Source organism: Colossoma macropomum, unplaced genomic scaffold (assembly GCF_904425465.1).
Source record: "Colossoma macropomum unplaced genomic scaffold, Colossoma_macropomum, whole genome shotgun sequence".
Lineage (NCBI taxonomy): Eukaryota > Metazoa > Chordata > Actinopteri > Characiformes > Serrasalmidae > Colossoma > Colossoma macropomum.
This window is the reverse complement of record NW_023494786.1, coordinates 18,537,586-18,561,801: the sequence shown is the minus strand read 5'-3', so window position 1 is coordinate 18,561,801 and position 24,216 is coordinate 18,537,586. Positions and strand designations below refer to the sequence as shown.

General features: G+C 37.4%; 1 protein-coding gene across 2 annotated transcripts; it reads left to right on the top strand.

Moving 5' to 3' along the window:
- The first annotated feature begins 2,954 nt into the window (after positions 1-2,954).
- On the top strand, positions 2,955-23,715 carry pgm2l1 (phosphoglucomutase 2-like 1). Of its 2 annotated transcripts, none has more exons than XM_036563006.1 (14): positions 2,955-3,248; positions 5,795-5,962; positions 6,496-6,602; positions 9,068-9,152; positions 9,303-9,386; positions 10,499-10,692; positions 10,775-10,964; positions 12,099-12,196; positions 13,184-13,364; positions 15,607-15,700; positions 17,502-17,631; positions 18,393-18,582; positions 18,674-18,807; positions 20,820-23,715. In XM_036563006.1, the coding sequence occupies exons 1-14, from the start codon at positions 3,147-3,149 to the stop codon at positions 20,920-20,922; spliced, it is 1,860 nt and encodes a 619-aa protein (XP_036418899.1). In that variant the 5' UTR covers positions 2,955-3,146; the 3' UTR covers positions 20,923-23,715. The 2 variants fall into 2 exon arrangements, with proteins under 2 accessions (XP_036418899.1, XP_036418905.1); XM_036563012.1 differs by lacking the exon at positions 2,955-3,248 and adding an exon at positions 3,259-3,780.
- Positions 23,716-24,216: the final 501 nt, after the last annotated feature.

Sequence of the window (24,216 nt, the reverse complement as noted above, 5' to 3'; positions counted from 1 at the left end):
TTAAGGAACACAGTTGGACGTTAAAACCACTGCTGCATCTTTGAGGGTACATTTACATTGTTTGTACCTTGATGAATGAAAGATGTACCTGTGCAGCACATTGTTTTTTCTCATGAACCTTTAACACCATGCAAAGCTAATGTGGTTCTCATATAGTGCATAAAAATAAATAATTACCAAAATGGAGAAACAAGGTTTTTGCATGACAGTGATGATGTGTAACTATTATATAAACATTAATAGTCAGTAACAAACTATTAAACAATGATTAAGATGCTGTTTATTAAGGCCTGTTATTATGAAGTGTTACCGAATTTGTATAATGTGTTATAAGCACTAGCTTTATAAAGTGCTCTAATGATGGAAATGTAGTGACCTGCAAACTACAGGGTGTTTTTATCTGTTCACTGATGCAAAATGTTCACAGTCAGAAAACTGAAACTGTGCTGTTAAACCAGCACTATTTTTAATGATCATGATTTCTGTTTATCAAACTGTCATGATGTTGATTTCTGGCCAAACCATCCATAATATCCATAATGATGCAGGTGAACCTGTCTGAAGTGGCATTTTTACAGGTTATGTGTTTGTTGGTTCACTGGGACCAAAAAGCACAGTTTCAGAAGTTTTGCTTTTTTTTATGAGTTTTGAATGTACAGATCTAGTTATTATAAACAACCTGGTTTCAATCAAGGTTTCCAAGTCCATATGAAACATGAAGCACAGCTGACTTGCTGTCAGCAATGGTTTTCTGGTATGTTTGTAATCATCTGTACGATTTATAGTGCCATGTTCTCTTGAATGACTCTAATACAGGCAGCTTTAATGTAAAACATGGCTTTTGTTTACCATAGTAAGCCAAATGTATCACAGACATAAGTAGTTTAGGAATCAAACCGAAGCAAATATGAGCACAGCGCATCTTACCTTCTTTACAACTTCATCCCTGTACATTTCTTATTATGTTAAATATTTAGTAACACTGGAAAATCTCATAATGAAATCTTGTGAATTATCTTTTATTTTCATGAGTGGTTTATAAGCTTTCAGTTGTTTGTATTTGTTTCACTGTTAAAAGCCTTTGATTGCCTGAACTACAACTTCATGATCCATGAGGCCACAAAGAGAAAGAGGATATCATACCCACTTACCAACTGTGAGCTGTGCAGTTCTGGGAAATTGGTGCAAATGTGGAAATGAAAGCTCAACCAGTTTTCTTTTAAATGTTGTGTATCAGTAGTTAGTTCCTATTACTGCCAGGTACAAGAGCATTACCTACTAAATATTGCTTTATGGGAATGCTAAGCTTTAACATAAGTATTACAATGATGTTACATATGCACATAGGGCATCAGATCTTTGCTGTGGATCTTGATGTCAAAATGTTTATGCATTCCTGGATTTTGAACATTATCAGGTAGATGTAAGATCTTACTGTAGATTGGTAAGTCTGTCCAGAATGCTCTGCAATTGTCTCTTTTGCTTTTTGTTTGTTTTTTCTTTGTATGCTACCTGTATATTACTTTATTCATTAGTGCTCCGTTCTTTGAAACTTGCACACACTATCTGAAGTATGGAAACATATAAGTTTTCATTGTCAAGGTCATTAGGGCTGTATTTTATTCGTCGTTTTCATTTTATCAGGGTACTACTACTACATGTTCAATCAGTTGTGTTTTTTCTGTAAAGAAAATGTGATGTAATGATGATAGAGCCGTAATAAAGTTTTGTTATTTTCAAAGTCTGTTTTTTTTTCAGATTTAGTGTACACCTTAGTAATGTTAAGCAAAATTGTTTTTGCATTCAATCATTATACAAACAGTAGTCTATTGATACCATTGATCAAATTGGTAAAACTATCATTATATCTTACATGATGACCAATTTTTTTTTAGCTCTTCAGAACAAATTAGATCACTTGGCAGTCATGAGCTTTAGTGAGAGTTTATCATGAACTCTTACAATCAAATCTTTACTGGAATGGCTGAAATTCAAACTCGTCTGTAGACTGACAGATACTTAAGCCAGTTTCTCAGATAGATGTGTCCATAACTTCCCGAGATGGTTCTGTAGCAGCAGGGATGCCCAGTCCTGGTCCTGGAGATCCACATCCAGGACAGTTCAGACACAGAACACCTGCCGCTAATGTTCAGATGCTCCTGAAGGCCTTCAATAACTGGATCAGGTGTGCTAGATCAGAGTTTGAGCTAAACTCTGCAGGGTGGTAGATCTTCAGGAGCAGGATTGGGCACTGCTTATTTAAAGCATGTCCAGAACTATTTACATGCAGGTTGACTTCGTAGTGATCAAACCATTTTTATTTTTGTGTATTTATCTGGGGTGGAAAAAGTACTAAAACTACTTAAATGAAAGTTTAGATGGAAAAATCTAGGTCAGATTAAAAAAAACATCAGATACAAATAGAAGTATGGAGGCAAAACTAAACGAGTGAAAGTAGAACCATTTCTGCATTCAAACATACTGAGCACACTTGAAAATTATAGTTCTTCAAGGGTTCTTTAGTAAGGAAAACGGTTCTATACAGAACACTCAAAGAACCCTTTGCATGATTAAAGGGTTCTTTTCATAATAAAAGGGTTTTTCTTCTGTTATTATGATATTAAGCTTGTATCTCTATCAATCTGAAGAACACTTTCACGATGCAAAGAACCCTTTAAGCATGCAAAGGGTTCTTTGAGTGTTAATGGTTCTATAATACAACCATTTCCTTTACTAAAGGACCCTTGAAGAATTCATCATTTTTAAGTGTGTAGGCCTATATAAAAATGAAAGGTAAATGTTTTAACTAATAATTTTTTGTTTGAAAACAAATGTATTTTCAGATATTCTGCGCAGAGAAAGAAACAGACCGCTTTGAACTGGATATTTCTAGCAAAGTCTGTGGGATCTTTGAACTCTCGCGATATTATCCGAATCTCGCGCTGCCAGGCGGCGGCTGTTCTCCGGCTAGCTGAGCTGAGGTGCAGAAGCTGGAGAGATATGTGTGCCTGGCTACCTGTCCGGTTTAAGTCGCTGAACCCACCTGGTGTCCCCGAATCAGCCAGTAACGTGTAAAGTAACGCTGTAGCCGAGCGTATGTGATCACGAAGACCGTATATCAGCGTATCGTTGTATCTGTAGCTAGTATGTGGTCAAATGAGGACCTCAACGCTAACACCGACTGTGTGTTGAGCACTGGAGATCCCACTTTAGACAAACTCATCAGCCAGTGGATCTCCTGGGATAAGGTTAGTGTGATTTCTGATTTCTGAAGTTCTCCTTTTGCAGAATTTCCAGTTAACCCGGGTTACTGTATGTCTTGTGCAGTCTGTGAGCCCCACTTCTTCTTTCACGCACTGCAAGTTCCCTTTAAAAGCAGCATTTCTGGAGAGTAACGTGAATGTTTTGACGGTTGGCGAATCAGCACGGCGCTCCTCAAACGCGCCCTGGCTCAATGGGTCGGTGTCAGCACTGCAGCTGTTTGCTTTAGCTTAGCTAGAGAAATATATGACGTTGGACCTTCTCAGTTTGTTTTAGAGTGACATTTAGAGTTACTTTATGGCAGATAGCCCTTCAAAAGAGGATCTTACGGATATTTTGACCTGCGAGAACATTTCTTACCCTTCTTGGGGCTCCTTGAGAGCCCATTGCTTATTTCTCAGAAACGGTGTAAAAGGAACAGCTAACCTAACCGTTAGGTCTAGGACATGATCTGCACAGCTGAACTGTAGCGTAGCTTCGCTAACCCAGGCAAAGTTCTGGATGAACCCCACTGTAAAGGTCAGTCTCACTAATTTAGTGTATGATATCACCCCCATTTTATTGTTGCTATTTCTCCACTACTGGACTCTATTTTGTGCAGAATAGTGGCTGCTGACTGTTCCTGCATGCCTGTAGACGCCTGTGTGTGAATTTGAAGGCCTCAGCATGTTTTAAAGTTCTTTGTTCTGCTTTTTTCAAGTACGAACACATATATTATCAGTTCTCAGGACATAGTAGGTTTAAAGGAAGAGCCGTGTACAGTTTGTGTCAGATGGTTCACAAAAAAATACAGATACAGATGCTTCCTGTCAGGAGAATATTTTACTCCACAATGTCTGTTTTTGGAGCCAGTTTGAATGTCATTTCCTCCCTTTTGCTGTTGACTAAGCAAATTAAGTAGCTGCATTTTATGTAAGATTTTTCTTTGGAAACCTTTTGGTGAATCTGTCCCGAGACGTTTATGAACAGTTGACAGTTTAGACTTTTACAAAGTTACAAAACATCATACCCATCAGATTATCTTGTCCATTTAGGTTGTTAACCTGATAGCGCTGCTGTACTAGGAGAGGTGTATGTCAAAACTGTAAGGTCATGATGTAAGGTTTTTCGTGATGTGCAGTGTGTTGCAATGTTTATTTTTTCTGACATCTGGTAAGCTGGAACAGATAAAGTAGTGCCACATTTAAGAACAGAATGGAAGGCATAAATACAATTATCTGTATTCAAGATTTTACCTACTGTGCTGCAGTGAATCTTATTAAATATGTCAGATTGTACTCTCTCTGTATTTATACATGCAGTAGAAAAGTTGTTTGGAAGTTGAGAAATCTTAATGCTATAACAGTATCCTCAGAAAAGCATATTGTGACATATTTTAGTGTATTTTATCACAATAACAATAAGTATCATTGTATTGCCCAGCCCTCTGTACTATTATGGTATTAAATTTGCGTTATAATTGAGGTGATTGGTTTTCTGCTTGCTAAATTTTCGTATTTAGTAGGCTTAAGCGAGCTCTGTGGACAGTGTTATAGGACAGAACCAACAAAGAGAAATCCAGCGTAATGGCAGTTAAGATGTTATCTGAGTCATTCAGAGTGGTTTGAGCTTAAATATTCCATTCTGGGGTAACTTACAGACTCAGAAATTGTTCATAGAGATGTTGATAGGAACCAGACATCTGAAGTGTTTAATGCCTCTAAAAGCTTCCTCACAGAAAGCTATTACATGCAGCTGTTACAAATTTCCTGCCTGATGTCTGAGACATTATTGTTCAGTAGTTTTGAGGAGCTTTTGGCCTAAAACATATTTTTAAAATCCATTCATGCAGAGAGGTGCATGCAGTGCATTATAAGGAAATATTTCAGATTCAGCCACTATTTTGCCTTTATCAACATCACATATAAAACTCTAGGTACACTAGGTTCGCTTGTCATTAAGACAATTACAATTACTAACTTTTTGTTGTGGATATCGAGACCTCTGGTTCCTATCACCACCACTGTAAAGAAAACCGAGTCTGTACATTTCTCTACAGTTCACCATTTCTCAGCAAACCGCTCTGAATGACTTTGAATGACCATTGACTAATGCAGACACTTTGAAAAATCTGTCCTCTTTACAGATGCATTTGCAGTCCAAACTTTCCTTATATCCTTTCGCATTTAATGTGATTGCAGTGTTCTGTTCCTGTGTGATACCTAATACCTGCAATCAAAATTCAGTATAAAGTTTGTGTTTGTGAAATCCATTGTGCATTTTGCTACTTATGAACCAAATCTACTTGCAGTACTCCCATTACTGCTGACTCACTGCTGACTCATCTTACAGAAGAGCAGATCAGTGTGTCTCCTGTGAATAAATAAAGGGGAATCTTCTTTTTCTGTTATTCTCTGTGTTGCTGAAACAGCTAGCAGTAAGGAAGTAAAGGATTTTAGTGATTCTGTGACATCACAACAAAAATCCCTAAAAATAGGTTGCTTTACCAGAACCTTGTGAGAAGGGCTGTGTTTGTGTTTTGTGGTGGTTTTAGAATGGAGCAACCCGAGAGCAGATCAAAAGCCTGGTGCAGGAAGGGCGGGTTGAGGAACTCAGGAGGAGGCTGTGCTCCAGGATGACTTTTGGAACTGCTGGACTGAGAGCAGCCATGGGGGCTGGCTTTTCCCTTGTCAATGATCTCACAGTCATCCAGTCAACGCAGGTTTGGCCTCATTTACAGTTTTGTATGTACAACAGACTTCTTAACATACTGCTAGATATGCAGAGCCCTTCATAAGCATTTATGAAATACAGAATACTGCATCCACCTTTTATCACATTTTTCTCTTCTGTAGTATGATAAATACTTAATCACATATCTGTCAAATCCTATAATAAACTACGTAATCTAATAATAGAAATTCACATACCTTTTCTGAGAAAGTTACAGTTATTACCACCTCTGAAATTACTACCTTGTGCACCTGCCATTTATGAGAATAACAGCAGTTACTGGATGGTTTGATGAGATGTGAAAACACAACAATGGATCTGAGACCATTGCTTCATACATAATTCATTTAGATTGCTAATGTCTTTATAGCAGGGGTTCACCTGGTCAGTCCTCAAGATTCCATACTGCGCAAATTTTCTACCTTTTTTTTTAGAGCTTTAAAGTTTCAATGTGCAGTAGTCTCTTTACACAATATCCTGAAGACACTTTACATGTGTATAACTTTCTGTATTATGTTATAGGGGATGTATATGTACCTGGCCAAGTGTTTCCCTGATCTGTGTAGCAGAGGCTTGGTGGTTGGCTATGACACAAGAGCAGAGGAGTGCAGTGGCTGCACCAGTGAACGGTAGAGCGCTATGCAAAGACATGCTCAATGAACTTTATATATTTTATCTTTAGTCTTTTACGTTTATGGATATTTGATGTCAAACTTTCATGATTAGAATTGTACATTTCTCATTTGTTTAAATATTTTTGAACATACTTGCTGTTTTTAACATTTTACACATTTTGCATAGTAGTGACTGTAGTAGCAAAACAAAAATACATACAGTACATGTTGTTAAGAAAACATTGTTCAGACATTTTTTTTTCATGTCTTTAAATGTTCGGTATACACCGATCAGGCATAACATTATGACCACCTCCTTGTTTCACCTCATTGTCCATTTTATCAGCTCCACTTACTATATATGTGCACTTCGTAATTCTAAAATTACAGGCTGTAGTTCATCTGTTTCTCTGCTCACTTTGTTAGCCCCCTTTTACCCTGTTCTTCAGTGGTCAGGACCCCTAATGGACCCTCACAGAGCAGGTACTATTTGGGTGGTGGATGATTCTCTGCACTGCAGTAACACTGATGTAGTGGTGGTGTGTTAGTGTGTGTTGTGCTGGTCTGAGTGGATCAGACACAGCAGTGCTGCTGGAGTTTTTAAACACTGTGTCCACTCACTGTCTACTCTTATTAGACACTCCTACCTGGTCAGTCCACCTTGTAGATGTGAAAGTTGGAGACGATAGCTCATCTGCTGCTGCACAGTTTGTGTTGGTAATCCTCTAGTCCTTCATCAGTGCCCACAGGACGCTGCCCACAGGACACTGTTGGCTGGATACTTTTGGTTGGTGGACTATTCTCAGTCCAGCAGTGACAGTGAGGTATTTAAAAACTCCAGCAGCACTGCTGTGTCTGATTCACTCAGACCAGCGCAACGCACACTAACACACCATCACTACATCAGTGTTACTGCAGTGCTGAGAATCATACACCACCCAAATAGTACCTGCTCTGTGAGGGTCCGTGGGAGAAACAGATGGACTACAGTCTGTAATTGTAGAACTACAAAGTGCACCAATATAGTAAGTGGAGCTGATAAAATGGACAGTGAGCTTAGAAACAAGGAGGTGGTCATAATTTTATGCCTGATGGGTGTATATTTATTCATCAGATGTATATATTCATCAAATTATGCCTAACAAAGTGCTAGATTGTACATGGAGTTTTTACACACCCAATGAATGTGGAGCTGAAGCTAAGCTAATTTCTAGGAGTTAATATGGCTGTTTAACTGACTAGCCTGTCTTAACTAAAATGTTGCATGGTCTGCTTTAGCCTTTTGGCAGTGTTCCAGTTTGGGACACGTGATTATGTTCTTCCTCTATAGAAACCTAACATGCCAACTTATTAGCATCAAGCACTTTGGCTAGAATGCTTCCCCTTTAAAAATGTTATCAATTGGTTTTAAATGAAACAATCTGTACAGTGGGCACAATGCTGTGTATTTTGGGAATGCTATAAATGAAATTGAATATTGCAGTTGTGGAGCCTGTGGGCTTTGATCTCAGAGCTTCTTTGGTCCTCTTCCTTTCGAGTATTATCACTCATGCTCACACTTATAAGGCTTGCATGGCAGATGTCTTCTATTATCTACTCTGTAAAAGCTGCTGTTGTGAGAGCTACTGTTATGCTTTATGATAACTTTAAAAAGTTACCACAATAAAAAAGAAAAAACAAGTCAAGCAGCATCCCAGAAATAAAAGTTACATAAATAATTACTGGCCCCATGTTGATAGACTAGTTTAATGTTGGATATCAGAAAATACTAAAGGGCACAAATAGTAGTGTCAGTGTTCATGTAGGAGATACAACTCCAGAAAAGGCACAAATGCTATTTTTGTTTTATTTATGTTGTTGTTGTTTTGTTTGTTTGTTTGTTTGTTTTTTGTTTTCCCTCCAAAGAGCACAGTTAACCATTTCTTCTTTGGAAGTTAAGGGTAGTATAGTCCTCTCTTCCTACAACTGTGGGTGTCTTACACTGAATTGAAAAATAAAACTACTGTCAGGTTATAGTTAGAGTTCAGCTCTCATACAGCTGTTCTCTGTGGCATAAATTTAATTCCATTTAAGATGATATAAACCACTGACAGCAAATACTTTTGTCAGTCTGAATAATGAAAATCATTTCAATAATAGTCATATTGTCATGCATTGTTGGCCATCTGATAACTACTAAAAATAAAATAGCAATCATCATGAAAGCAAGATTTCCTTTTTTTCTTTTTCTCCTTAACACTGAAATTGTGTTTGTTTCCTTAATTATTTCCATCTCACGTCATGATAAGGATATTCAGCAGCAAAAGTTATGAGCTGATAACAGAGATATGATAGCTAATCCTGCTTAATTGTCAAACAAAAATGTATTTAGCACTTATTTACACTGATAGTGAACTGTGTGACATCAGATTCATTTACTTCATTGCAGTGTTTATGCTTATCTCTCTTGGTTGATGTGATACTTTTCTTTGTGTATGCAGGCTTGCAAGGTTGACTGCAGCCGTCATGCTTTGTAAAGATGTTCCTGTTTATCTGTTTTCTACTTATGTGCCTACCCCATTTGTGGTAAGATAATGTGATAACATCATTTATGAAATTTTCTCAAACAAATGTTTCTCACTACATCTTTTTTTATTCTGCTTTTGTGTGTCTCATGAGACTTTTACCTAGAGGTGGATATTTAATTCGGTGTAACTTGTTTCCTTTGTCCTGTAGCCGTATGCTGTGAAGAAGATTGGAGCTGCTGCAGGTGTGATGATCACTGCTTCTCACAACAGAAAAGAGGATAATGGATACAAGGTGAGGAATGATCCTTTACTCTGGACTGTATAACACATGGATAACGACATTAAAGAACAGCTCATCATGTCCATGTGTTTTAACTGGGGCTGCCACAAATATTCTATGATGTCTGATAAGTTTGATAATTAATATTCCAACATGGAAAAGCCATTTGAATAACTGAGATGATTGCTAACATACTATTATGGGGAAAAGTAATGTTTGTTTATCACGCCAAATACTAAGTTAGTGTTATCACCAGTAGAATGCAGTTGGCAGCTCTGCATGCCGAACTCACTGGAGATTGTGATTCAACACTATCAAGACTCTGAAAATGCAAGATGGCAGTATCGGTCCCAAATCTCCAAATGTAGTTTAAATGAGTTTCGTACTGCTGTTGTACACTGTCTAGCTAACATGTCCTCAGTTTCATTTTTTACTGAGAATGTTGGGAAATTGTTTAGACAGCATTGGATATTAATGCAGCTAAGCTCATCTCCTGGTATGAAGTTGTTTTTGAGCGGAGTAAAAACTTGCTCATTCCCCTGTTCACTGAAAAGACCTAACCAAACAGTTCCTTAAGATAATGGAACCTTAAGGTGTTGAAAATATGCTCTTTTATCTGCTTTCCTGCATGTTCTGCTGTTCAAACAGAGACCGCAACCTGTTCAGGGTTGCCAGATTGGGCACGATGATTAATTTTCAGTGATGTTTTATCATTACCTTGTAGCATTAAAGCTACGTCCAATTAAAAAGCAAGATAAAGAAATAGAATGTTTGCAGTAGTGCAAAAAAGTAAATATTTACAATAGTAAAATATTTACAATTTGTAATAATAATTTATATTAATAGGGATAATTATTAACAAAACATACCACTATTTTTTCCATCAGTTATTAAAGTGAAACATTTTTTAAGCATATGATATTCTTACAGAATATTTGAATATTCAAAATAATATTAAACAGAATATTTGAATATTCAGAATAATATTAAACAGAATATTCAACAGTGAAAATATTCAGTAGTTGCTGGCCTATGTTTAATTCAAAGTCAAAGTAAATTAATTTTCAAGTAGAGGTATGTACTAATGTGATAGATTCATAATATGTTAATGTTCCTCCCTGTAGGTGTACTGGCAGAACGGGGCTCAGATTTCTTCACCACACGATAAGGAGATCCTGCGGTGTATAGAAGAGAATCCGGAGCCATGGGCTGAGTCCTGGAATGAAGACCTGGTTGAGAGCAGCCCGCTGAGGAGTGATCCACTGGAGGACGTCTGTCGCTGGTACATGGAGGAGCTGAATACTGTGTGCTTCCACAGGTATACTTTTACAAAACTGCTGAAAGAGTGTGCACATACTGTATATATCTTTACATATAGAGTTGTAACTCTTTCATTCTAGAGAGCTCAATGCAAGGTCTCCCTTGACGTTTGTGCATACATCCTTCCATGGAGTTGGCCATTCTTATGTCCAGCGGGCATTTCAGGCGTTTGGTTTTCCACCTCCTATCCCTGTGCCGGAGCAGATGAATCCAGATCCAAATTTCTCCACTGTCAGCTGCCCTAACCCAGAAGAAGGAGAGTCAGTTCTGGTGAGGACATAAAATCTTATAATTAATTCAACAGGAATGAAATTGTCAAGTCTGTTTTTTGCATGTTTGACTCTTTGGTTGAAGCTCTTTATGCATTACAGTAGTTGTTCTCAACTGCAGCAGTGGACACTGCAAAATTTCAAATATTTTTTGCCTAAACACTCCTGATTCTGCTTATCATGTAATTATCAAGTCATTCATGAGCTGGATTAGGTGTGTTGGAGTAGAAAATACTTGAAACTGTGCAGGACAAGAAGATATTCGGTCTAGATTGAATTTAACCGTTTATAGACGGTATTCAGTTCATGTCACACTTATCGCCGGCGCCACTGTATTGTTGACGTACCACTGTACAGTGGCTCTACAAGCACTGACAGCAGTGACAGCAGCTTTTGATGGTGTAGTTGATAGTACAAAAACTGACTTTTCCACAGAGGAAATAATTACATGATTCTAGTGATTTGTATGCTTTTAGCTCCTCTGCTGTGTTTGCTGATAAATGTGTTGGTTTCTGTCATACCACAGGAACAAGACAGGCTGTTTATATAGCTTAGTTTCCATATGTGGATTGAGGAGTTAACTTTAACAGTGTTTGAATATTGCATCACCACTCTTTATTATTTTTTTAAGTCAGGGAAATTAGAATTGGACGTAGTATTACTAAGTTAACAGAACAAAAGTCTGTGTCTTACATTCTGTTAACTTATTTGAAGTTCATTGAACTCAGAATTTTAAGGCAGCAAGTTCTTGAAAATAATTTGTTTTATTTTTGTCTGTACAGCTGACAATAGCAAAGGCTAGAACTAAGAAAACATATATTGACAAGATTACATTCAGTGCAGTCAGTGCAACTTGGGCATTCAGTGAATATAATGAGATATACATACAGCAATCACAGTTCTTACACACACCAAAAATCAATCATTGAAACCAAGAAAAAAAGAACATAACTCCAGTACAACATGTCTTCCCAATAACACCTATCATGACAATGTATGCAGCACAGATTCAATATGAGCACACTCTCCCAAAAAAATTAGAGGGTAGTGTATATTTTTGATGCCACATCACCAACCTTATCACCATCTTTGAAGACGTACGTCAAGTTATATTTTTTCCTACTCCTTCTTCCAGGAGCTGTCCCTTCGCCTTGCAGAGAGAGAGGAAGCCAGGATCGTGCTGGCCACAGACCCTGATGCTGATCGACTGGCTGTTGCAGAGCAACGTGACAGGTCAGTCATTTGTTTAGGGATGCACATAGTAACATGCAGTACATTATAATGATGTTTATTTAACATGAATTTTAAAAATTTTCTTTTGGTGAGTGCTGTTAGAGGGCTTTTCACAGACATTCTATGAATTCATAATTGCAGCAAAAATTTATGTAATTAATATTCAAACAAAACGTAACAGGTAATGGACCACTGAATCTGTTTCTGGAGGGCATATTTCCCTTTTTTATCTAACCTAATATTAGATTACTTAGGATGGTTGTCGCTAGAATATTTAACAAATGTTTATAGTGTTGATTTAAAGACAAATGTTTATGCACTTGGTCACTGTTTGTGTTTCACCACCCTGTGTAAATATTACAAAAATACGTTGCTCAGTGAACCCAAAAACATTGACTTTGTTCATAAAAAGGTGTATTAAGACATGTTATTACAGAACAACTTTGACCTAGAAAGCAGGTACTTAGTCAGCAGGTACTGTATAGAACTGTAAAGAACTTACATAACCCTTCTCAGGCTGTGTGTCTGGGTTCAAAGTGTCTTTATCCCTCCCATCAACTAGTGACATCTGGCAGTACTGATTAATATAGAGGAGTAAATTAAGCGTACTCAGGCCCTCACAGTATAAGTTTCTTTAAGATACAAGTTGCCTAGTGCTAAATAAGCAATATGTAAATAAATCTTTGAACTGGAGAGTTCATAAACTTTTTTTACTCAAACAAGCTTTTTCAAATTCAGGTGCCAGAGCCCTGGAATGAACTTTGGAAGCAATGTTAAGATATTATGAGATATTTATGAGATTCTTTTCATTGGTAATTGTTGATATGCACATTTTACTTAGGATTTGTAAGCTGACTTGATATTATTTCCCCCATATGTTTCCCCCATATTTCCCCCATGTGTTATTTAAATGTGTTGTATCATCTGGTTTAGAGCTCTTGAGTAGGTACAGTCTTGTGCTTAGTCTTATATATTTTGTGTGGACAGGTGTGGTTGGAAAGTGTTTACTGGGAATGAGCTGGCTGCATTGCTGGGCTGGTGGATGCTGTTTAACTGGAAGGAGACTCACCCAGACCCAGCAGAGACCGAGAGAATGTACATGCTGGCCACCACAGTCTCCTCCAAAATACTCAAAGCTTTGGCACAAATGGAGGGCTTCCACTTTGAGGTCAGTTAAAACCTTAAGAGCTTGGACATTGGTATGTGATTGGAGACTTCACTAATTTAGGCATCAAAAACGTCTTACCTTTGGAATACATCTGATGTACACAAAACAACCTGTACAATGCCCTGATTGAGGCTCCATACAAAATCTCGAGTGCTTTTTTACTATAAAACGTATTGATACAAATAACTAGGTCATTGATGTGAAATGCTGCATTATAGAGACACTTACCAGACCAGATTTCTTTATAATGGTGGTAATAGGAACCAGGAGCCATAATGTCTACAATGCAAATATAACCCTTTTATTTATAGTCCAAAATGTCCTGTGAGCCTACATGTGTCGTATGAGTTTCTAAATGTACTGTTGATAATGGTAAAATAGTGGTGCCTTACCCTGATCTGCTATGCTCCCTCATCTGCCATGAATGGATTAAAAAAACAACACATTTTATGCCAAAATTGTATCTCAGATTTATCGCTTTTTCACTATCAGGCCAAATGGTTCTCAGGGCTGTACTGGGCCATTATGCGCTGGTCCGGACTCGTGAGACTGGTTATGGTTTCTGTTTCCATCTGTTGTACCGCTAAATCAGAACCAGGAAATACCCAAGAAAACTACACAAATGAATTGCTAACTCCTAACAGACTAATAGCAACATGCACACCACCCACCACAAACACATTTGATACCATCTGTCACTCCAACGCTGTTCTCTCATCATGCTCTTATCTTGTCTTTCTCTAAACAGGTGGTATTTGAGCATGAGATATTGAAACAGACTGTAATGTGGTGGATTTCACCTGTAGCCGGATAACTTGCTACATTAGCATTAGCGTCACACAGCAGGGTACAACTCAAAGCGCCACAGAACAATTCAGTTTTTTTATCTGTCACTTCAATGCCAGTCATTTGAATTTGTGCTCTCAGATACGAGTCTTTATCCTCTAAACGGGTGTTTTTTAAGCATCTGTTCGCTAGGACTGAGCCAATACTGCAGTGGGAGGCACCGTACACTCACTTTAGCTTAGCCTAGCAGGTCCGATTTCGGCTTTCTGTCACTCCAACACCGATCAGTTGACTTTCGCTCTCGCTATTTTAAGTTTTTATCATCTTTACTTGATAGATAGAAGAGCAGTTAAGTTAGTTGAATCGAAGGTGCACTGTGGTCTTTGGATCTCTTTAGCTAAGTTAGCTAGGAGAGAAGAGCTGGCTAGCATTAGCTTAGCTAAGAGGCTCCAGCTTCAGACACCAGAGAAGAGGTTAATTTCAGCTTTCTCTCCCTCTAACATCAGACTTTGCTTCCTTAGATACGAGTCATTATCATCTAAATTAGTGTCAGTAAAGCTTTAGTTAGTCAGAATCTAATCTGTTCTGTAGTGAGCAGCGCTGACAGCATGCTAACTAAGCTAACGTTAACCAGCTCTCTCGTCTAGCTGGTTAGGCAGCACCGTTTACCATTTAGAAATTGGTTTTAGATTGAAGCTTTGATGTGTGTTGAATGATGGATTTAAAATCGTGCACTACTTTCATTTATTTGAGCAAACTGAATTTATTTAAACGCTTTCGGGTTTAAAATAGTGCAGCAGGATGCTGTGGCACAATGCCAGTATAAACATAGAACCAATCAGCGGACAGCTATGTCGTTACATCATCCCACCGAACGGTTCTGTGGCCCTGAGTAAGGTTAGCTAACCATGTAAAAAAAAAACAAAAAAAAACGGGCTGAGCCTGGTTTTTAGGCATTTCGTGTCAAACCATGTCAGTGTGGAAACGCCACTGGAACGGTTACCCTGCAGAACTGTTCGGCCCTGCAGTGGAAAAGGCCAATTTCTCAGATATCAGGTGACATATTTGTATCCATTTTGTTTGATATCTTTCTCTGAGGGGGCTTTTAGGAGCATTAAATGCTTCAGATGTCTGGTTCTTATTACCACCGCTGTGAACTATCCTGACTCTGTAAGTTTCACTCTGAATGACATTATATCTTAATGATTCAATTGTGCAGGAAATTTGAAATGACCTCCTACATCAAATGACATGTAATTACAAGTGTATCTAAAATCACTTGTAGTATAACAATGTACGTAACCGGTGAGTCAGTTCAACAGTGAAATCACTAAAACGTTTAGTTTATCAGTCTTGGTTGATTTGATTCATACTTGTTAAATCTTTGCGTTCTTGTTGATTGAAAGGCTGCCTGTGTCCTGTTCCATTTGTCCTGTTTGACGTTTCCTCATCTCAGGAAACACTACCTGGCTTCAAATGGATTGGAAATAAAATCCATGAGTTAACAAAAACAGGAAAGGAGGTCATTTTTTCCTTTGAAGAGTCCATTGGTAAGTAAAACTTTTGACTTATTTCAGGAATCAACAATTATCTGTCTGTTAATTCTGTTTTTAAGTTAATCCGTGGTGGTTTTCAGAATTATTTGCATCTTTGACAAAGATGAGCCAAAAAATGTCTATATAATGTCTTTACTGTTTATCAGCTTGGTCTTTAACTGAAATTATGAGAGAAATCTAAACTTTTAGTAGTGACTTTCAGAATGTAACACATTGTCATCAGTGTTAAACATTTAAACAACACGTCACACAGTTCCCTCAAAACATTTAGAATTTTTCTAAGTCCTAATCAGTATGTATTGTTTAAAACAATAACATGGAAGATGCCAAGTAATCATTGCAGCCCTATCATACTGAATGTTCAGGACTGATGCCCTTAAAACCTCTCTGGTTTGCATTGATTTTGGTGATCATAAAGATACTGCCAGATGACAGTAATAATGACAACACTTCCCATCTAGTGGCAAAAGCTGGCATTACAGCATGTTCATCTTAGAAACATGCAAGTTCTGTAGCCTAGTATGTGACAGAACTATCGCTCAGAGCACAAAAGTGAACAAAGACATGAGTTTAAGATGATTTTGCATAAATCTGTGGCTCATTTGATTTTGATTGTTTTGTTAATTGAGTAGTAATGCTTATGAATATGTGGGGGGTAATTGTTGTTATACTTGGCGTGTGACTGTGGCATATGGCATGTGGCTTCTAATATGTTCTAAAAAAAAACCTGACTACTGATTAAAAGCTTGGACAAGCCTTGTAAAACAGATTCATGTTCACTGTTTTCCGTGTTTTAAAATAATAGTGAAGACATCAAAACTATGAAATAACACATGTCATAATGCAAAAACAATTCCATTCAAATCCATTTTCCCTTTTAGATTGTTTTAGGAATTGGTCATTCTCTCAAGTGTCTTCATGAGATGCTTGAGGGCTGTTTTTGAACAGCAATTAGAAATGTAAAAATGAAAAATGTGTGTGTTGATAATAACTTCACATGTAGGAATCAACTTCACTGCTTATGCATAAGACAGACATTAGAAAGACATTTAAACCTTTGAATCAGATTTCCTTTAAGATCATGACAAATGGATATTCAGTTAGGTGTGTCCAAACCTTTTAGCTGGTGGTGTATGTGTGCATATTTTCTTTTTAGTAATGTTAAATACACTCACTGTGCTTGGAATATAAACATATGATTATATTGCAGCATTTTCAGATTTCATTTTGCATTTAAAATAGTTGTAAAGTGTTATCCCCTTTCCCCTTTTTCTTTTCATCTCCCCTTGTTTTTAGTCTTAAACACAAAGATAAACTTTTTTTATATTTTATAATATCTGATTTTACAGTGTTTGACCTGACTTTGGATTTGTATTTACCCATTCAACCTATTCTGCTTTATTAAAAAAAACAAACAAAAAAACAGGTCAGAGATCATGCACTCTTAATCCACAAGTGTGATGGATTTTAGGGAATAAAAGGGTTAAAGATTACATAGTGGCAAAATCCTGAAACATCTGAAAATTGAATGAGAGATATGACTTCTGTGGACAGTGTCTGTTTTATTTGACTAAATGAGTCTATTTGACTAGCATATTGGAGGCAGTTTTTTTTTTTTTGCATAAAAGCAGACTTTGAATTAAAGTATTGGTACAAGTGTTGTATCTAAACAGGCCAAAATCTGCAGGCAGTCATTAATGTTATTAAGGTTATTGGTCAAAATTGTCATTGACTAGTCATCAGTTGCAGTGGTCAGTTTGGTCTGTGGTTTTTCACCCATGTCCTGTATGGTCAGGATTTCTGTGTGGAAGCATGGTGCTTGACAAGGATGGAGTTAGTGCTGCTGCTGTTGTCGCTGAGATGGCAGCATATTTACATACCAAAAATGTAACTCTTAACCAACAACTTCAAAACATCTATGAAACGTGAGTGTTGCTTCTCATTCTTCCTGTTTTACTAATCTGCTTCTTGCCATCTTCACACACATGAACCTGTTCGTCACAGTCCACCTGCATATATCAATAATGCCTCTGGGGTTTTTGCAATTTTCACTTGTTTTCATGCAAAAACTGCAACCATCTTGCTGTAATCAGTGGGTCTCTCATGAAAAAGCAGCAGATGGGTGAAAATTCCTAGACATTTGAGAGTTTAGAATAGTTAATTATTGCTGTATGGTGCTGTGAGGTGATGAAAGGGGCTGTCAGGTTATGTATACTGTAGTCCAGAGGCATTTCTATAGCAACCAATTTAGTGGGAGGGATATTTTTTTGATGATGACGATTATGATTTGGGTGGAAAAAGAGAATTACAGCAAAAAGTCAGACTCAACTTACACATATAGTTGGAATATAGTTAGCTTAAGTACACTCATAATTGTGCATAATTTCTGAACCAAAAGTGGGATCCTATGGTCCAGGTTTAAGGTTCCTGAAGTGTTAGCATAGTAAGAAGCCTACAGAATATCAAAGCTTGGCAAAGCTTGGTAAAGTGGTGCATAGTTTGCCTGGTCGGAATGGTGATAAATACTTGCTTTTTTAACCTTACAGAATGCTAGTTGGTCATTGTAAATACAAGCATGCAAATGTTGGTTTGAGGATTTTTAAGATTGACTGTATTGGGCTGAGTCTGTGTGGATGTTGCTTTCTATGTGATGTCAGTCTGCACCTGTTTCACTGCTTTTCTCTAGTTATGGCTACCACATTTCCAGAACCTCCTATGTTGTCTGCAATGACCCTCCCACTGTCAAGAGAATATTCAGCCGCTTGCGCAACTTCGAAGGCGAGGGCGTTTACCCAAAGACATGTGGAGGATACAGCATTGCACACATCAGAGATGTGACTACAGGTTACGACAGCGGTCAGCCTAACAAAAAATCTGTATGTATCTTCTCTACTGACACAGCTGAACTTCAGCAGATACAGTGTGTGGTCGAGTAATCAGGAACATTTGTGTATCTTTTTTATTTAGGTTCTCCCAGTGTCCAAAAGCAGCCAGATGATCACATTCACATTTCACAATGGCATTGTTGCCACTCTTAGGACTAGTGGGACAGAGCCCAAAATCAAATACTACACGGAGTTCTGTGCACCACCTGGAAAGAGGTTTGTGTTTCACGGGTCCTCAAAGGGGTTGTGTAGCGCAGTGGTTCCCAACCCTGGTCCTGCATATTTTGTTGTTCTCTCTCTGCTCTAATGGTCCAGCTAATAAGCTAGTAAGTTGAAGTGGGTGTTGGAGCAGGAGCAACACTAAAATGTGCAGAACTGGGATACTCTAGGACCAGGATTAGGAACTCCCAGGCTCATTCTCTCCACATCAAAAGACCATTTTAACCAGAATGGTAACTACATACGAAGGGCAATTTGAAATCAGTTTTTCTCCTTACAGCCAAATATTCAGGGAACAAAATCAGATATAGACTGACTTTAAAAAATTTCAGGGTGAAAACATGAGGCCGGTCATGGTTACATAATTAAAATCGAATACTCGATTAGAAAAATAATAACAATTTATTGAAATGTATGTTATGGTAAACCGGCTTAGTAATTAGTTTGCAATTTGAAGAGCAATACACTGAAATTCCCAGTTAGAACTGAAATTCTGTTAGGGAAAATTTGTAGTTATTGTAGCAGGGGTACACAGGCTACATTTACACTAAAAATATACAGCAGTGTTACTGCAGTAAATCATATGCATGGCCAGGAGAAGCTTAAAGGTGCATTATAGATTTCTTAAGATTACATTAAAAATGACTTGAAGTGCATTCGATTTGATGATACCTGCAGATATGCTGATAAATCTTGTATACACAGATTCAGCCACCTTCCATGTTTACTCGTGACTTTTTGCAAAAAGAGGATGCTTTGTCCATGTCCTGAGGGCATTCTAACACTTTGTCGTCTAATTCCTTAACTGTTGTGGTCCTAATTTAAGTAAAGGAAGTGTCATGTTAGGCACAATATTCTATTAAAATATATTCCATCTTCTAAATAGTTACCTTATTTAATTTTTCATATCTACTTGTAATCCTATCATTGACCTTTTTGTTATGGATTACTGTAGTAGTCACTGTATTTTAAAAATATAACCCTATTACACTTTTGAGATTTGTAGCTTGAATAAATTAGGTTTAGGAATATAAGTTTAGAGCACAAAGCTGTAGTTTATTCTGTGTGTTGTATTTTCTACATACTGAAATGTATGAAACATATTGAATGTTAAAACATGCTGCTGTGAAATTTACAGTTCATACTTGTTAGCATTGGGGGGGGATCAGTATTTGTATATGTATGTATGTCATGCAAGTCCTACATTTGCAAATCGAGAGCTAAATTCCAGAAGTGTTAAGATTTCACACCTTATTTTAGACTAAAAGCAGACAATTAAAGATTGCAAAAGACATGCTCTTTGTTATTTGAAGCTTGTAGTGGACATTAACATATATTTTACCTTTTCAGCAGTTTTACAGTGACTCCCTGACTAGAGGGAGGCCTAGAGCTGCCACTGTTTTTAATTTCTAACATTTAAGTGAAATGCATTCGTCAGGCTACCACTTGTATTTACAGTTAGTGATTTATCTAGGACTTCCAGAAGCCCTGGAATAACTGTTTTTCTTTTTTTTTTTCCTCACAAAATTGGTCCTACTCATTAGAAAACAACATGTGATTGGTTGATTCCATCATCAGTTCCAAGTTATGTTGGTGATTAATCTGGCACGTCGGGTTAATCTGGCACATTATTTCCTGTGATGAACACTCTTCTTGCTTAGGCCTTCAGGAGCTGAACCTTCAGTAGAGGACCCTGCAGGTTGACCACAGGAAACAATGTGCCAGATATATTAATTGTGGCCTCCTCACTAACTGAATATTATTTTATCTATTATTTATTTATTGTAATATCTGTTATAGGGTGTTTTTAGGTAATAGTGGGTCATGATTGAAAAAAAACTAAATTAATTTCAGGTCATGTTCTTGTTTGCTGATTGGCTGCCCAGACCTTGTTTCAGGGAGCAATCAGGAGGGCATGTGTTTGCATTTCTGAAAAGAAATCAATTCTAGACTGTCTTGTGAAAGAATGCTTAAAAAGAATTGAAAATAACATTTTGTTTGCTTTACAGTGATATCTCCAATCTTGAAGAGGAGTTAAAGAAAGTGACCTCTGCTCTGGTGGAGGAGTTTCTGGAACCTGAGAAAAATAATCTGATTCGCAGATCAGTGTAGAAGTGTCTTACTTACAAAGATTGTTGTCCTTGTGGACATGCTTCATTCTAATAGACTTCAACAATTTGAATGTTATTTCTCACTGTGAAATGATGTCCATTGCTGCAAAGTTCTTAAGATGCAGATCAGTGCAGAGTAAATAAGCATGCTTGGTTCTGCCTTTGTTGTTTATGTATTATGAGTATTACAGTGGCATAGAGTGTCTGGTCAATCAAAATAAGCAGCAACTTTTTATTCCTCTCCGTGATGTTTTTGGTTTTGGTTAGTTATGAGGAGATTGATTAATTGATCATTTTCCACAGTGTGGAATGTCCCATCTTGTGTTATGATCTGTGCCCTTATGGATGTGATAAGAGAAAGAATGGATCAGTGGATCAGAGCTCACTGCCAATTCGACAGTCCATGAGAATATTTGCTATGATGTTCTTTTCACTTCCTTTCACATTATTTTCTGCCAAGAAATTCTGGCTAGCATCAGAAGATCTCCAGGCATGTCTTAATATGCAAGAACCATTTGAAAGACTTTTCACAAAGTTGTCTATCAGCATGTAACCTGATGGTTATCCTTGGTAAAAATATCTGACAAATTTGTATAGAAGAAGGAGGATAATACAAAGTAATATTTACATGTGATGTTTATTCTCTTCTCCTGTTATTGACTAAGCATTGTTAGGGCATTATTGAGCCATTAGAGTACTCTACAGCAGATTTCTCATTGTATCTGCTGTAGGTTTCCTAGATTGTGATATGGCCTACCTGAGATCAATTCTGAGCATTTTCTGTAGAGCTTAAGTGTCCCAGTAGTTTAGATAAGTTATAAAATTCTGAAAATAGAATACTTCATAGTTTCCACTGCTATCTTTAGCTGAATTCCAGAGCACCGGAAACTGTCATGTTTTTTGTGAGCCAAAGTAGTGATGAGCATGAAGATTCTGCACAAAAGAGAGCTATTTGCACTCAAGTAGCTTTTGTGTGCATCCCTGAAAGGGAGGAAATGATGGCAGTTATTTCAAAAATACCCAAAGGATTTAGCGTTGCTCAGTGTTATTTAATATTGACTTTCTTTTAATTCATTAATGCAGAAATGTCTGCTCAGAAGTGATTGAGAAATTTAAGTCTCTAGAGTGTTAAGCATTCTTGAGTGTTGTGCAGTGGATAGGCCAGTCAAGGGTTGTTCTGAGCACAATTCCAGACTGGCAGAATGTCAGCTGTAAAGCCTGATGGGGTGGCATTACAGTTAAATGCTGCTTGGCTGTTTAATGGTCTGGACAGCTTGTTATCACAGAACCACGTTATGTGTTGAAATGTACTAGAGCAGTAGACCTCAGTGTTTGTCCTGAACCACCACTGCCCTGTACAATTTAATATTTCCCTTATTTCCCCTCCTGTAACACCCAGTTCAAAGCTAGAAGCTAGGCTTGTACATTAGATTAAGGTTTAGAATTAGAGAGAAATTACAAAAATGTGCAGGGCAGGGGCACTCAAGGACCAGAATGGACAAACGCTGTGCTAAACAATGCTTGAGCTGTGTGAAAACTTCTGTCAGGGGAACATGGTGCACTTGAGAAAGCCATCAAACACTGCACAGATAAAGCAAATCTGTGTATAGTAGTGGACGAAAGGGTTGTTTTCTACTGCAAGAAATGTATTTCTTGCTGATTTAAATTTTTAGTTAATAAATTCAAAGTGTAGATTTTGAATGCGTTAATTATATCATATTGATCTTATTTTGCCATCTAAGTTGGTTTGATTACATTTACTTAAATTCATGTGTGCATAATAAGTCAAGAAGTAAGTATATAAATAACATAATACTTCTCCACTCCCACATTTACCTATAAAACTAAACAGAAGTACATCAGCGCTCTAATAAAAATTCATTGTTTACTTGGAACGCACAGTGTGGTGTCAGTGGTGCACAGAATCGTAGTCATTGCAGAGTAGAAGTTAACAGTAAATACTACATGATTGTTACTACTTAAAGACTAGGGGCAGTTGTGTATTGTCACAAATTTAATTCACTGTTCCAAAGTCAAAGTAGGGTTTTTTTTTTTACATAGAGGCAACAATGGAAATTAACTATTTAGTCAGAACCACTTTGCTAACAATTCAGAACAGGGGAAGAAACCAAAAATGGATGCTGCAGTCAAGGCTGCTGTTGAAATTTAAGTTTTCTTGTTAGAGAACGCTGCTTTGCTTTTCTCCTGCTGGGTATAACAGTTGCTACTTGTGATGAGGAGACACCTCCTTTACAGCTGCGCAGCTACTCCATCCATTTATTTATCCAAATATTTAAGCAATCTCTTTTGTATGTGGTGTTCTGTGAATCTTGGTTGATTTGTGGTTTTGTGTGCCTGTGTACAAGTGGCTTGCACAGTCGTTCATTACAAAGGAAAACATGCTGCTCTTTTCTTATTAAATTAACTCCTGCAGCAATGCAGGTGTTCATTGTATTTTTTGTTTTAGACCGTGTGATTTATCATTGTTAGCAGGAGATGGTGAAATATTTATTTTGTATGTTCTTAACATTACACCATGTATAACTTAAGTCAGGTAGGACATGACCTGGATTTTGAGAAGAGGTTATGAAAGAAAGCGCTTAATGTTGGTATATAAAGTAGTGCAAAGAGAACAGAATATATTTTAGATAAATGAGTTTTGAAAACCAAAGGAAGAATATTTTCTTTACAGTATTATTGTGTGTAAATCTAATATTTATTTGTGGTGATACTGAAGCTATATTTCATGCATTGCATTTGTTTTCTTGTACCAATAAAAGTTTGCTTTAGCAAATTGATGTAATGGATTTCTCAAAGAAAGAGATATAACAGCGCACTTGAGGAGCAGTTTCATAACCAAATCATTCCTGTCTAGCCATTCTTATGACAATTTAGAAAGGAGCTTTGGAAAGACAGCATTGAAATTTAACTTCTTATTTCTTGATATGTGCACAAAACGGTGAACAACAGCTACCAGTATTAAAATAACTATACAGTCGTGGGCACCCCTGTTTAAATGTCCTGTTTTGTTAATTTTCCAGGTGAAAGTAGGTCAATAACCCTCTACAGAGAACACACTTCTGCACGTTTGAATGCACTCTTACTGTTTTTCCACTGAATTTAACATGTTGGAAAAAATAAAACAATGTGTGGTCTGTGCAAAAGTTATGGCATATTTTACACACACACACACACACTATCTAGGCCGCTTATCCTTCTGGATCTCTGGAGCCTATCCCAGCAGTCATTGGGCGAAAGGCAGGAAACACCCTGGACAGGTCGCCAGTCCATACGC